Source organism: Lytechinus pictus, chromosome 12, assembly GCF_037042905.1.
Source record: "Lytechinus pictus isolate F3 Inbred chromosome 12, Lp3.0, whole genome shotgun sequence".
NCBI lineage: Eukaryota > Metazoa > Echinodermata > Echinoidea > Temnopleuroida > Toxopneustidae > Lytechinus > Lytechinus pictus.
The window spans coordinates 2,330,492-2,346,136 of NC_087256.1; the positions used below are offsets into that span (position 1 = coordinate 2,330,492).

The 15,645-nt window shown below is 35.2% G+C and overlaps 2 protein-coding genes across 2 annotated transcripts; one reads left to right on the forward strand and one right to left on the reverse strand.

Moving 5' to 3' along the window:
• Positions 1 to 1,025: 1,025 nt before the first annotated feature.
• Positions 1,026 to 6,590, reverse strand: LOC129272831 (mediator of RNA polymerase II transcription subunit 28-like). Its single transcript, XM_054909928.2, has 4 exons — positions 6,167 to 6,590; positions 4,010 to 4,076; positions 3,024 to 3,136; positions 1,026 to 2,077 (listed from the first exon to the last, which is right to left on the reverse strand). The coding sequence occupies exons 1-4, from the start codon at positions 6,230 to 6,232 to the stop codon at positions 1,694 to 1,696; spliced, it is 630 nt and encodes a 209-aa protein (XP_054765903.2). The 5' UTR covers positions 6,233 to 6,590; the 3' UTR covers positions 1,026 to 1,693.
• On the forward strand, positions 6,347 to 14,545 carry LOC129273351 (succinate--CoA ligase [ADP/GDP-forming] subunit alpha, mitochondrial-like). Its single transcript, XM_054910374.2, has 8 exons — positions 6,347 to 6,636; positions 7,965 to 8,068; positions 8,496 to 8,612; positions 10,703 to 10,915; positions 11,344 to 11,485; positions 11,991 to 12,142; positions 12,854 to 13,042; positions 13,479 to 14,545. The coding sequence occupies exons 1-8, from the start codon at positions 6,600 to 6,602 to the stop codon at positions 13,503 to 13,505; spliced, it is 981 nt and encodes a 326-aa protein (XP_054766349.1). The 5' UTR covers positions 6,347 to 6,599; the 3' UTR covers positions 13,506 to 14,545.
• Positions 14,546 to 15,645: the final 1,100 nt, after the last annotated feature.

Here is a 15,645-nt window from a genome sequence, read left to right on the forward strand (position 1 = left end):
TGCAGTGCATGAAATAATGAAATATGTTTATGGATTAAAAAATAGATTTTACATGCCTCAATGGTGTTATGATTTTTAATTTGAAACTGAAGCCCGGCTTACACTTTGCGATTCGAATTTCAAAGAAATTGTGATAACATTTGATATGGACATTCTTTCCAACTAATAAAATCTTTCAGATCAGAGTTCAGAATAGTGGTAGGACTACCGAAATCGAAAATTCAGTCCAGTTCGAGCCTCCCTAAATAAATAAAAACACATTCAAATCCAAATTGTAATGACATCATCATCGACTGCGACTTGAAGCCGATCCGGACTTTACTCCAACCACAGGGCTTGCGGCAAAGTAAAAATATGATTTTCGTATTCCCTACATTATGCCAAACTCTGAATAAAATCATTTTAATTCTTGGAAATTTCATATTTTATGCAAAATGTGATTTCTTTAAAAATCGTGTCGCAACGAATTGCATAGTGTGAGCCGGGCTTTAGGCAATTTGTCAAAGGTCTATGTTGTGTCTTTAGCTGGGATCCAACTATAAGGATGCTCTGCATCTTTTCATTGCAGCTTTCCTGCACCCCATTGTTTTGTCTATGGTAACTATAATTATTTGTAAATTAAAAACTGCGGGAAAGACTCTGCACTAACTTTTGATGAGTGTAGGGAGAGTCAAATCTGTTAAGTTGAGACTGAATACTTATTGCTCAAAGATGGCAGATTATAAAGACAGATATCTGTATTCACACATTTTAGTTAATTAAAATGAGAAAGAATATGAAATGCTAATGAGCCATCTTTTTAGTACACGAGGGCATCATCCTAACGACTCCTGATCAATTTTCTTGACTTTTATGAATAAAAATATAAGTTATTTAGGTATGAGTAAGAATTGAAAAATCCCAATTACCATTTTCTCTTGGACTCCCTGTATTACAAAACATAAAATGGATAAGAGAAAACAAAACATGAAGCTAACTTCATGTCAATATGAACAAGACAAAATTGCAAACTCCATACATATGACTGTATATACAATTGAGTTTATTCACATGAATTGCATAATGCAATATAAATAATGTACAAGTTTGTGGCAAATGACGGTTACAATTTTCAGTGACACCAATTGTTGGAATGGAACACCAGAATTCATGATTTTGATCGTCCCTAGCCCTCCTTGATGGGTTGAGAAGAAATACAGAAAAGGCAGGAATCTTTCTTAACCACGAACAAATATTTAACTGTGGATGTTTCACAAGGAATTAAGTTTACCTAAAACACATTTAAATTGCCAGTTGCTGGGGTATGTTAATGCATCACAGCATTTGTCAGATCACGCTTATGGGACATGCGCTTCCATGTATTCATCAATGGCATTGAATAATGTGCGTGAACTTTATTCTTTCATAAACACCTGGTTTCAATTAGCTTTCACCTACTGCAATGCAAGCTTCTCCAGCAATAGATAACGGCTGGCATAAATACCTACTGCTGCAGTCTGTGATTGGTCTGAAGGTTAAAAGATCTTGTCACAGTCAAGTGTCACAATGTCAAAGAAAAAAAGGTGTCTTTTTTTAAACAATCGCCCTTATTACAGAAATTCGGTATTGACCATACCAATCTGGTATTCACTGGGTCCATTGTGGCATTGTCTCACATTAAAAAAAAAGTTAACTGTTCACAAACTGTCCGTGATCATCGACGATCAAAGCCACCAATACTTGAAGTTGCTTGCTCTAAATGAGCTAATGGTCCAGATAGTGGCGTTGCTGCTATTGAAATGGGAGTTGCATCTCCCCCACCACCTGCAATGGAAGCAGCTCCTACCACACCATGATGTTGTTGTCCGCCACTCTGCGGCTGGGGAATGTTGCTGGAAGGGATTGACATGGTTCCTCTAGCAAGCTGTTGCTGAATCTGCCCATGGTGGAGTTGCTGTTGTTGTGCATGTGGTTGTTGCTGTGGTGGTCCTCCACATTCTACAGATTGAAGAATTCCTAGCCAATTATTGACCTTGGTCTGTTGTTTCTGAAGGAGTGCATTCTTCCTGTTCAGTTCAGTCTTCAGCTCATCTATCTCCTGATAGAAGAGACAAAAATACAACATTTAAAAGTTGGCTTTTATTGTTTGCACTGAGCTTGTGAATCAATAATGGCATACCTGATCACCCAAAATAAATCATTATATTCTAACAACCTTTTAAAAAAAAGTTGTAAAAGTAATACTGTTGTCATCACTATACATCTCTGAAGAATTTATAGGTTAAAGTCCTCTCCAATGAACAATTTAAACAGTGTGGGTAAAAACGGGGAATATATAAAGGAAGAAATTTATAATCAAATACCGGTATTTATTTCCATAAACTAAAATCTGTAATGGATACTACAGCAACCACCATCATTGTAATCATTTATTACAATCATCATCGATGTGGATTGGAATTTATCATTACAATCATAACCAGTGCTGATTGCATTCACCATCAATGCTGATTGCAATCATGAACTCTGATAGCAGTCATCATCAATTCTGATCGCAATCACCAATACTGATTACCATCATCATCAATGCTGATTGATGTGATGATCTCGACATCTGCCATGACCATCAATGCTGATTGCAATCATGAATTCTGATGGCAGTCATCATCAATTCTGATCGCAACCACCAATACTGATTACCAACATCATCAATGATGATTGCTATGATGATCTCAACAGCTGCCATGATGATAATCAACCTCACCATCAATGCTGATTGCAATCATCAATTCTGATAGCAGTCATCATCAATTCTGATCGCAATCACCAATACTGATTACCATCATCATCAATGCTGATTGATGTGATGATCTCAACAGCTGCCATGATGAAAATCAACCTCACCATCAATGCTGATTGCAATCATGAATTCTGATAGCAGTCATCATCAATTCTGAAAGCCATCATCATCGATTTTGATTGGAATCATCAATGCTGATTGCTATGATGATCTCAACAGCTGCCATGATGATAATCAACCTCACCTCTTTGATTATGCTTTCAGGTTTTGTAGTAGCCATAAGCATCTGACGTTGAAGAAAGAAATTCTCAGTTTCCTTGGCAAGTTCTTGGAATCTCTGCATCGACTGGTCAACACCTAATTGTTTAAAAACAAGATTGTTTCATAACAATACCATCAACCTATGTATATGTACCCTTAATGCTTAGAAACTGCGTGTGCAATTTCAGGTCATGACTCACAACTCTTCAACTTAAATTTAACTATTTATTCCAATGTATTGCAAAAAAAATCACACAAACACATTTTAAGTGTTAAAAAAGAGAGAGTGCGAGTGGACAAATACGTATACCCAATTACAACAAAACAAGTAAAGCAAACCTGCATCTTACACTTACATGTATATCCAGAGCAGCCAAAAAGATAAACTCATAAAAGATTTGTATTACTGAGTTAAGCAGAACTTGGTCAAAATTCTAAATGTATCCATATTTCCATGATCAAATTTTCTTTCAATTGAAACCATTTACCTTCTATCTTTTTATTCTGTTCGATTAATAACAAATCCTTTTTAAACCCTTAACATTTTTAATTGTAGGCTCTATTTTAAATCAAATTTTGAAAGATATGATTTTGAAGCATTTTCATTAAGAAATTTCAAAGAGAAACTCCTCCGACGCAATATCCAACTCGCGGATAACTGCTGATCCTTGAACAGGGGGAAGAACAAAGAAGATATACATCTCTGCATTCCAGACATGCCAAGATACACGCATCAAGTGTGAGAATCACAAATTAGGGTGTGTTGCTCACCCCCCCCCCCACAAATCTCATTTTCATGCATGCATCACAGCTTATCCCAGACCTTGACCATTTCTCTACTTAAAGTATGACTGTTGGTCATTGAACTTGGCATCTTTGTCCTAAGGCTAATCCTGTGATTGAATTCTTTACAATAAAAAACGCATTGCATGTTACTGGTGGAGCATCAGCTACAGGGCTTATACTTACTTGTTTTGAGTTCCATCTGATCACTAACATGGACATTCTCTTGAGCAATTAATGAAGATAAACATGCCTGAAAGAAACCAACAAACAAATATTCCAATTAATATTAGTATTTCAGTTGATACCAAGCATTCAAAAACAAAATAAATAAACATTACACCTATAAAATGGCTGATAAATACATGTAAAAAAAAATACATTATTTTGGGGCACTCACACGTATTGCGAGGTTAGTATTAGTGTGCTAACCTCGCACCATGAACCGCGTTTGGCAGTGGATTTCTAACTAGTGGGTCACGCGTGCTGGGATCCCACTTCTGGTTTCCACAACACACGACTTCTATGGATTGATTTTTCTGTGCGCGGCGGCATGTAATGAACCCTTTGGGTGATTTTGGGGTGGGGAAGGGGTTACAATCTGTACAGAAATCCCAGACTAATATTACCTGACACAAAATAAACATTTGTAAAGGGTGTGGACCTTCCAATATATGAGAGGACGAGGCAATAATCAAACAGAGCTTAAAAAATTAATGATCAATTTGTGATTATGGTTTGGGCTGCATTAAATGGGAGGTTTAAAAATCATTGAAAGTTTGACATTTTAGCTGATAAAAACATCTTCTCCTACTCTTGTTTTTTCTCAACATACATGCCTCAATAACACAAATAATTGTGAAGATTTGTGCTTTGGTATTTCTTTTGAAATACAAGTACCCGGTAATGAAATATTGCTTGCAAACTTCTTGATATTATTTGTCTTGTCAGGACATACAACCAAGTAGATTTATATTGTTTTTATATCAGCTGCAGTGTACTAGTACCTAGACCAACAGCTTTACGTTACTTGTTCAACCGGACTACATCTTGCTTCGCTACAGTACCTCCTCCATAGGGAAAAAGTAAAATGCATTTAAAACACAACTCCTCCACACAGACAGATTTCAGCTGTCTATGAAGTAGTACTACTTATTAGTACTTGCATGCAGTTCTAGCTTTCATGAGTTCCAAACTGGAGGGGGGGTAGAAACCAAACCAAACAAGGAAGAATATTTTTATGGTTTTCTATATTCTGTGCAATGCCCATGTCTGTGCATTAGCGTATCTGCGCAATTTTAGTAAAAGATGATAAGATGATACGTGACCACAATTTTTAGAAAAATATTCATTAAAAAATATGACTCAAAATGGTGGAAATATAATGAATTTTGGCCCGTTTTGGCCATTTCATGTGACGACCTTAAAATGCAGCCTTTCTGGTCAATATCCCTGAATGATCTGAATCATGTGTAAATTAAGTGAATGGGTGTGCAGACATGGGGCACCATCTGACCATCTTTTTGTTCAATCTGAAAATGACTGGCCGAGGTTTTTTCCAAGAAAATCATATTTCTCTCAAAATTTTTGATGAAAAATTTGGCACACTCACTCATAAGAATTATAAGGAACATTATCAACTGAATTTTTTAGTGAGATAATAAAAAATTATGATTAACCTTAAGTAAAATTGTTGGGTCACAGACAAGCCCCCCCCCCCCTCGGCCCATAAACTTAACCGTCTAACGTCAGACAAGGGCCTAGCATATCTTAGACTAATTATGGTCAGTTCCCCCATGTCTGCGCGATCTCCCAAGTCTGCGCACCCGTGTATCTGCGCGATTCTAGTAAAAGATACGCAACGAGCACGAACTTTACACATGCAATACAAAGACAGGTATTCATTAAAAAATCCGACTCAAAATAGTGGAAAAATAATGAATTCAGGGAATTTCATGTGACGGCCTCAAAATGCAGCCTTTGTCATCAAAATCCCAGAATCGTGTGCAAAGTGAATGAGTGCGCAGACATGGGGTACCCTTTTTTTTTCAATCTGAAAATGACTGCCCAAAGGTTTTTTCAAGAAAATCTTAGTTATATTTTCTTTCATTTTTTAATGAGAAATTTGGTACACTTACTCTTAATAATATAAGGAACACTATTAACCAAAAGATTTTGTGAAATAAGAAGAAATTCATGTTAAATCTTAACTCAAATTGTTAGGTGCGCAGATTTGGGGCCCACCATCATATATCTGTTCAACAACTTGTTTGTTTGATTGAAATTGAAAAGTAGACTGAGTGTAGAGTCTATTCTTTTCTTCCCTTTTTTAAAGTATCCTACCTTAAAGGCTGCTTCCAGTTCGTCAATTAGGTGTCTGTCTGTACTTTGACCAACGTGAGTAGCCATTTCTCAGGATAATAGTGATAATACTAATAGTACAGTTACAGGATGAGCCACACAACCACAACGAAAGATTGAGATCCTAGAATCCTGTCCAAACCTTTTTGTTCATCATGCATTCAGGCTGACGTTAATAGCCTTATTAATAAAACTCAAAATAAAAAGTACAAAAATAGATATAGTTCTAACCGAAGTAGAGAGCATTTTACGGTCAAAGAAAATGCAATTTCCCAAAATTATAATTATTCAAAAATCTTGCCTAAAGTAGAATTCATTTGATCTTGATAAATAATTATCTACATATTTTTATTTTCATTAAAAAAATCTAAGCGCCTGGAGCAATCAATAGATTTTGTAGGTGTGTGGAAAGAAAATGGCGTCCGCTGGCAGATTATTTGCTCGAACTCTTGGTAAGTGACAATATCGGGACTGAATTGTTGTGAAAACAACATGTAATCAATCTTGATTGTACATTGGTGGCAAATAAGTAAGTTTTATTTGTTGTAATTCAAGATTTTATGCGTTTAAAACCATCACACATCGTTTTTCGTGGATATAGTCCCATGCATGCCGATTCGTGTACAGTCAGACAGAGGATATCGGGACCGATTGCACGAAACTAAGCCAGGGTCTTTGCCTCAGAATTGTCTTTCGACTTCGTGTCGCCCATTGTTTTATGATGCGTAAGTGAAACGCATTTTAGATAAATTATCTGCAAACATTATTTATTCATTCGTTAAAGTTAATAAAGTCTTTGTTTATCTTCTTCTTCTTGACTTAACTTCTTTTTCAAAATGAATCATAAACTGGATTAACGGACGAAGATCTGTACATCGTTCCGCTATTGCATATTCATTTATCAGATCTCAATCTATAAAGTTAGTAGGAATAGACCTCTACTCATATCATGATTTTGAGAATCTAGAACAAAAGGTTCGATCTCTGTTAAAGTTATGTTGGTTGTTCCGCTGAACTCTGATGGCTCCACTCGCCAAATACAGAGACCGAAGTTCTAGCTGGACAACTCTAAAAATACAAATGCCCCATTCCCAAAAGGCAAGTGACATTTTTTTGCTGGGCTTTTAGTTATATTTCAGTCAGAATAGACTTTTGCCACAGCTGTTAAAAAAATATTTGTAATAGCTTCTTAACTTTCCCCTTTTCCTCATTTTTATTTTCATTTTGTTTTATTCATTTTTCTTTTAATTTTTTTATGATCTTTTGTTTCTTTTCTTTTCTCTAAATTTTTTCTTTTCTTTTTTCTTGATTTTTTCCTGTTCTTCGTTTTTTTTCTTTTGTCTTTTGTTCAAATTATTTCTCTTCTTTGATTTTTGTTTTCTTTTTTTGTATTATTTTTAATTTTTTTTTGTGTCCCCCTTTTATGCATTGTTCTAATTTTGCAGCATATTTTTCTGTGATTTTCTCCTGCTATAATATGCTACAACAGAGAAAACAAAAATAAACTGGATTTTGGGGCCTGCATACTCTAGGTTTTGGGATGCAAAGAGGAAGAAAGGAAAAATTATTGTTTTTAATTTGTTGTGTATAATTTATTTACTTTACCTTTATGAGTGTGTGTCTATGTAGATCAAAGAAAAAAGTCCACATAACCTGGCAACAGTACAGGTGGAAAATACATGAAATTTCCAAGTGCCAACCCTGACTGACTGATTCATTTTCTTGTGATGACATTGACATCCTTCCTAAATTCTATTTCTTTTCAATACATTCTATGCAGCCCTTACAAGGTTTGGTGCAAGAAATTGTTACACAGAAACAAGACAAAATCTAAGGATTAACAAAGACACCAAGGTTATCTGCCAGGGAATCACAGGCAAACAGGTCAGTGTTTTAGATGGAAATATTCTGATGTCCAGTTTAGCTTAGGGCATGGTATAACTCTATGCTACAACTATAAGAAGCTAAAAATGCCCAAATTTTGTATACAATGTATGTTTCTTATGTTGACCTTTTCTCCATGCTAGTATGATGATGATGATATTTTTTTATTCTTAGACAATTATTTTGCCATTTTGAGGCGTTAATTACGTATTAAATGTAGCAATTAATGTAATTTTATGAGATTTCATATAAACTGAAAGAGCAATGTGAATTCTATTTCTGTCTGGCTCAGTTGCTACATCAGGTATGTGCTTAAAATAGTTTAGAAAAACAAGAGGAAACTTGGATCGTTTGAATGGACTGATAGTTATGTGCATGATATGATATACAGACCCATCATGATCGATGATATTTATTGCTCTATCAGGGTGCGTTCCATACAACCCAAGCCCTTGAGTATGGTACTAAGATGGTAGGAGGTGTTACCCCAGGCAAGAGTGGCCAGGTATCTTGTGGACTACCAGTCTTTGATTCTTGTCATGAGGTAAGCTTTATAACTAATCAACATACACCACCCAGGATGGCGAATGAGTTTCAAATTGTTTGATAAAGTTATGCAATGGCTTGGATATGAAGTGCCAAATCATGAATGCAAAGTTTTTCCTGATGAATTAACAAATTGAAATATGATATATTGGGTTAAAAAATATGTGTTATTCATTGGGATAGCATAATTATTGATGATTGCATTCCGTTTACCAAGAATTTTGTTTTGGATTGTTCAAATCTTATGTTTCACCAAAGCAGTTTAACTTTCATTTGATAATCATCACTCATGGTGATGAAACTTTTGTATTTTGTTGATCACTTCAGCCCATAGAATTGTAATGCCATGAATGCATTTTTTAAAGCATTGTGTTATTAACTAGAATTGTTTATTAATGTTGTTGTAACCATTCTTATCAGAAGTAATAAAATTTAGTTTTAGTTTTCTTCATATTGTTACCATTGTTGTTGTTGACATTGGTTTTTGTCTCACCTGCATAGCAGAGTGAGACTAAAGGCGCCGCTTTTCCGATGGCGGCGGCGGCGTCAACACCAAATCTTAACCGAAGGTTAAGTTTTTGAAATGACAGCATAACTTAGAAAGTATATGGACCTAGTTCATGAAACCTAAGGTTAAGTTTTTGAAATGTCATCATAACTTAGAAAATATATGGACCTACATGTAGTTCATGAAACTTGGACATAAAGTTAATCAAGTATCACTGAACATCCTGCATGAGTTTCACATCACATGACCAAGGTCAAATGTCATTTAGGGTCAATGAACTTTGGCCAAATGGGGGTATCTGTTGAATTACCATCATAACTTTGAAAGTTTATGGATCTGATTCATGAAACTTTGACATAATAGTAATCAAGTATCACTGAACATCCTGTGCAAGTTTCAGGTCACATGATTAAAGGAGAATGGAACCATTGGAACAAAATAGCTTGTGTGAAAACAGAAAAATCAAAGAAACAGATCAACAAAAGTTTGAGAAAAATAATTGAGAAAGTTATGAGCATTTGAATATTGCGATCACTAATGCTAAGGAGATCCTCCCATTGGCAATGCGACAAAGATGTGTGATGTCACTTGTGAACAACTCCCCATTACTTTACTATATATTTCACCTAAACTGCCTCTTTTATCACATCTATCAGTAGATCATGTGTTCTTTCTATAGGAGGGCATGTAATACAGATTTTTTAAGAATACATCATCAATAACGAGTTTGTATCACCATAAGTAAAAGCAAAAAGAGACATTTTTGGGGTATTTTATAGTCCATCAAAGGGAAAGTTGTTCACATGTGACATCACACATCCTTGTCGCATTTCCAATAGGAGGATCTCCATAGCATTAGTGATTGCAATATTCAAATGCTCATTATTTGTCCGATTTTTCTCAAACTTTCTTTGTTCTTATTCTTTGATTTTTCTGTTTCGACACAAGCCTACTTGTTCCAAAGGTTTCATTCCCCTTTAAGGTCAAAGGTCATTTGAGGTCAATGAACTTTGGCCAAATTTGGGGTATTTGTTGAATTACCATTATAACTTTGAAAGTATATTGGTCAAGTTCATAAAACTTGGACATAAGAGTAATCAAGTATCACTGAACATCCTGTGCGAATTTCAGGTCACATGACCAACGTCAAAGGTCAATGATCTTTGGCCATGTGGGGGGTATCTGTTGATTTACCATCATAACTTTAAAAGTTTATGGATCTGATTCATGAAACTTGGACATAAGAGTAATCAAGTATCTTTGAACATCCCCTTCGAGTTTCAGGTCACACGACCAAGGTCAAAGGTCAATGGACTTTGGCCATGTTGGGGGTATTCGTTGAATTACCATCATAACTCTGTAAGTATATTGGTCTAGTTCATAAAACGTGGACATAAGAGTAACCAAGTATCACTGAACATCTTGTGCGAGTTATAGTAGTTTTCAAAGTCAGCACTGCTGCTATATTGAATCGCGTGATGCAGGTGAGACCGCCAGAGGCATTCCACTTGTATTGATATTACTGTATTATTATTACAATTATCATTGTTCATATTCCTCTGTATAATTACTCTCTGCAGGCTAAAGAAAAGACTGGTTGTGATGCATCTGTTATATATGTCCCTGCTCCATTTGCTGCTGCTGCTGTTATGGAAGCTATTGATGCAGAGATTGGATTGGTAGTCTGCATCACAGAGGGTATCCCACAACAAGACATGGTCAAAGTTAAACATAGACTTACGAGACAAAATAAGACCAGGCTTGTTGGACCCAATTGCCCAGGAATCATTGCAGTAAGTCATATGTCACAGTGTGTAGCCAGATTGTGATGGATAAAGTTTATTTTTTAAATATATTTTTTTAATGATTGTTTTAAAGAAATGTAAATTGATTTAAAACATCTCTTAAAATTTGTTTGAAAACACATCATTGATGTAAGATAATTTTTTTAGAATGGGTTAGAGATGTATGATTGCAAATTTTGAGTGCAGAACTTGTAGATAATGGATCATTGTTTGAATCTTTATTAAAAATTACCCCTGATTCACACTCGCACAATATGTTAATGTAATCAAAAGCACTTAATAAGGGGAAATTTCAAAATAATAACCTATGAATTTAATTGAGATAATATAAATGATATCACAACCCTCTGACTGAAATAATGCATAACAGAATGATATAGAATGATAAGTTCTACTCCATCTTCTATGTTTTTCAGCCTGGAGCTTGCAAGATTGGCATCATGCCTGGTCATATTCATAAAGAAGGGAAGATCGGTATCGTCTCTCGATCAGGAACACTCACTTATGAAGCAGTCGCACAGACAACGGCTGTAGGACTTGGCCAGACATTGTGTGTTGGTATGTTTAATATATGTATTGTGATAATTGATTGATCTTTTTTCTGCTTCATTATTCATTTTTTTGGTCAGTTGATCTGTCATCATCTCTCTTTCTCTCACTCTCTCTCTCTCTCACCCTCTCTTTCTGTATTTGTTTGTATGTGTGCGTTTCTCTCTCTCTCTCTCTCTCTCTCTTTGTTGCTCTATCTTTATTTTCCATACAGAAAATGTAGCCATTCACAATTTACCTTCATATCAGATTTTCTGATCAGCAGTTTAAACGACTTTCATTTTCAAAGATGATTTTGACAATTTGACAGTTTGCTGTTATAGTAATTCACTTTTACCTCGATGAGTCTGTAATGAGGTAAGAGTTTAGCTAGTGTATAAAAGTTCCTCTCATATGACCTGAGGTCAAGGCCAATGCTGGCAAAATTTCACCTCAAGAATCCATAGGTTTAGGGAATAATTGTTCTTTAATCACCAACTGAACTACTGTCATCTACTTGTCCTTTTTGTTGTAGGTATCGGAGGAGATCCTTTCAATGGAACCAACTTTGTAGATTGTTTAGATATCTTCCTTGATGACCCTGCTACTGAGGGTATTGTACTGATTGGTGAGATTGGTGGAGGAGCTGAAGAGAAGGCTGCAGAGTTCCTCAAACAACATAATTCAGTGAGTCTAAATCCCAGCGTACATTATAAAATCTATTTGTGATTCAATTTAAAAAAAAATAAATACATCTACAAAATCTTTTTTTTTCTTCAATGATCAAAGTTGTGTATAGTGGTATGAATTTTAAACTTGAATTTCTATTCTGTTGTGAGTCTTCCTGTAGGAATGAAGGCGAATTAAGTTCCAAATCATAGTGATGTCTGTTGTCTCAGCCACCAGCTGCAATGTGAAGCCAATTTGGAGTGTACTCTGACCAAAAGTCAATTTTCATGAGTTTACTTGTGCAAACTTTTATGTGATTTGTAAAAAAAAAATTGTCCCAGGTGAATTATAAAGTGTGCAGCAGGCTTTACACATTACCACCCTGCTTAAAACCCATGTTTGCAACAACAAAAAAGGATTTAATTATTTGAAAATGGATATCCTGAGCTCTAAAATGTGATGAAATTTGTTTGAATTGATCAACCTAAACCGATATAAGTACTTGATTCAATGTTGCATAGTTTTAGTGTGGATTTTAAAGAGCAAGATTTTTTTATTTTTTTTATTTGAGGTTCACTCAAGCTTAAGATCTTACATCACATCAGTAGAAACAAGGTCCTGAAAATCTCAGGGGTCAGGCATCAAGTTAGAGATATCTATTTCAATAAATTCATTATCCTTTGTAGAAATCATATCATGACAATTTATTTGATTGTCATATTTTGATAGGGTCCCGATGCTAAGCCAGTAGCAGCATTCATTGCTGGTTTGACGGCTCCACCTGGCAGGAGAATGGGTCACGCTGGAGCTATCATCTCAGGTGGTAAAGGTGGAGCTACGGAGAAGATCCAAGCCTTGAAGGATGCAGGTGTCGTCGTTACTATGTCTCCAGCACAAATGGGAACAACAATACTCAAAGTAAGTCTATTGCTCTTATAGATTTTTTTTCTATTGTTCAGCTTCTTAAGTTTGAAAGATAGAAGATATAGAATATGATTTGGTGTTCAGTTAGATTTGGAAGACTGGAAAATGCCCTGAAAATGCAAAATTTCCTCAAACTTTAGATATTCATTTTAATGATCAGAAAAATAGAAAATGATTAATTGAAGAAGCCTATGTGTAACCCTTCTTTTTCTTATATGAAATATTTCACATGTGGCATGGCGGAGTAATTGCGAAAAATGTCGAGGGGGTGCGGAATCCGCCTCCCCACCCCCTGGGCTTTTTAGGGTTAATAAAGTATAAAAATGTATTTCATTTTGGACTATTAGCCATACATTCTGTTCAATGATTATCATGGCTATAAAGTGATATCTGATTTTCTTTTTTTCTCTCACTTTTTATTTTTGTACAGGAAATGGAAAAGATTGGCCAGGCATGAACCCTGTAGAAAAAGACAAGTTTTAACAACCATCATATGAATAGCATTTCACTATTTAATAGGGAAAATATATTCATGTGGGAATCAAATTGTTTCAATGATATCTGATTTTCACAAATGAAATAATAATAGGGTATTATATCAAAGTTGTCTTGTAGATTTGAAATATTTTGTGTGATTTATTGATTTAGATATTAATTGAAATATCCCTTCCTGTTATCAAATTTGTTCAATCAAGTGAATAAAATATAAACAGAACAATATAAAAAGCAAATTACATAGTTACTGATGTATGACACCATCTCCCCCAGCTTGGATGTTGAGTTCAATTCAGGATAAAATTGAAATTGGTACTCTGGTCTGCTACTTGTGTGCATACAAACTTTGAAAAGTTAGCAATGAAAATGTATTCAAACTGAGTATACCATATATAAAGCTGCCAGCAGCAGTTATTATAAAGAAGAGAACTTGTCAATGTACTTTTTCTTGATTATATTACATGTGAATTACAATTTGAAGGTAAGATTTGAAATCATATTTCTAAGATGTTCTCATCTTATTGACAAGATTGCATGAGAATGCTAATTATCCAGTTGATTGAATACTTGTTCTGTAGCATTCCACAAAGCCACATATGAAACGAAGAAATAATCTGGGGTGTTTAGATCTGAAAGTTTTGCTCATATATCCGTCATGCATTTATTCTTGTCAATTATTTGATCGGTTTTAAAGTAAATGTGTTGGGTGAAAGTTACAGTTTTATTATGTAGACTGTATTCATACAAACTTAACCTCGATATTTTTGATTAGAAATACTGTTATCCTCGATATGGAAATGAGGTTGCAACAAAGTCCTGAATACATGATAGTTTCTGTAAAGATGTACAGATATATCACAGATATGCTTGGGGTCACTTAGCTTGCTTGTTAAGCCCAGGGTATGAACAGCAACTAGGAGAAGGGAGAAATAGTGAAGGAAAGTTGAGATATTTTCTCTTTTTATGGTTGAATAAATTTATTGTTCCATTGTATTAATGCAATTTTGTTTATCCTGATTATATTATTTAAAATAAGTGGAATGGAAACGACAAGAATGGAAGAGAGAAAGTGTGTATGAGTGAGAGTGAGAGTGAGAGACAGAGAGAAACAGAGACTGAAAGGAAAGTAAGAAGGGGGAGAGAGGGAGGGTTACCAAAGCTGAGTGGAAAAGTGAAATTAATAAACAAAGAAAAGAGGACACTTAGACCTTAAAAGACTGGGCTATTTTGCCACCTAAAGGCAGGGGGGGCTGAATACCCCCCCCCCTTGATATCTTGGCTGTTGACCTAACAACCATAATAGAAATTGGCGTGCTTGTCACCTGTGATTGTAATCCACCTTTTTTTTCTACCAAAAACACCACTGTTGATCAGTATTAGGAAAAATAATCATATATTTGTTAATTTTTGGCATAAAATTCCACAAAAATGTTTAGGGAGCCAAATTTGTCCCCAGTCTTTTTAGGGTTGAATGATTAAAAGAGAGAAGATAAATGAGGGCGAAGAGATAATTAAAAGATAAAAGCACACAAAGAAAGAGCAGGGTGAACGATAGGAGGGGACAGAACATAAGAGGGAATACAAACAAAACGTGTAGCTATACCTATGAGGATGTTCAATAGCATCTTGTAAAAAAAAGTTCAGTAAGAGAGATTAATAAACACTGAGTAGAACTTAACCTATACCAATGCAAGAAGGGTAGCAAGTGAGCTTTACAAAAGTTTAACTTTGAAAATGATCAGAAATGAGGGTGAAATATGATATAGAAATACATGCAATAATAATAGATAGTGATGTCTTATTGAGCGCACTGTCTAAATATGGCTCTAGAAAAACTGAAATATACTGGGTAAATGTAAATAAATTCAACAAGAGATCTTAAGTTAATGCAAAAGGGTACATAATTTACAGAACAAGTACAGTTTTGCATCACCCACTTGAATTCCTAGTAGCTACATCCTGGTGGCCGGGCCTGGTGCCTCCTGCTTGCTGCTACATTCACTGATTTTTGAAAGGGCAAGCCCGGTTAGCTCAGTTATATATTCTAAAGGAGAAGAGGGGAGCTATATGCAAGAATAAGGGACCTTTAATAAATAAAAAAC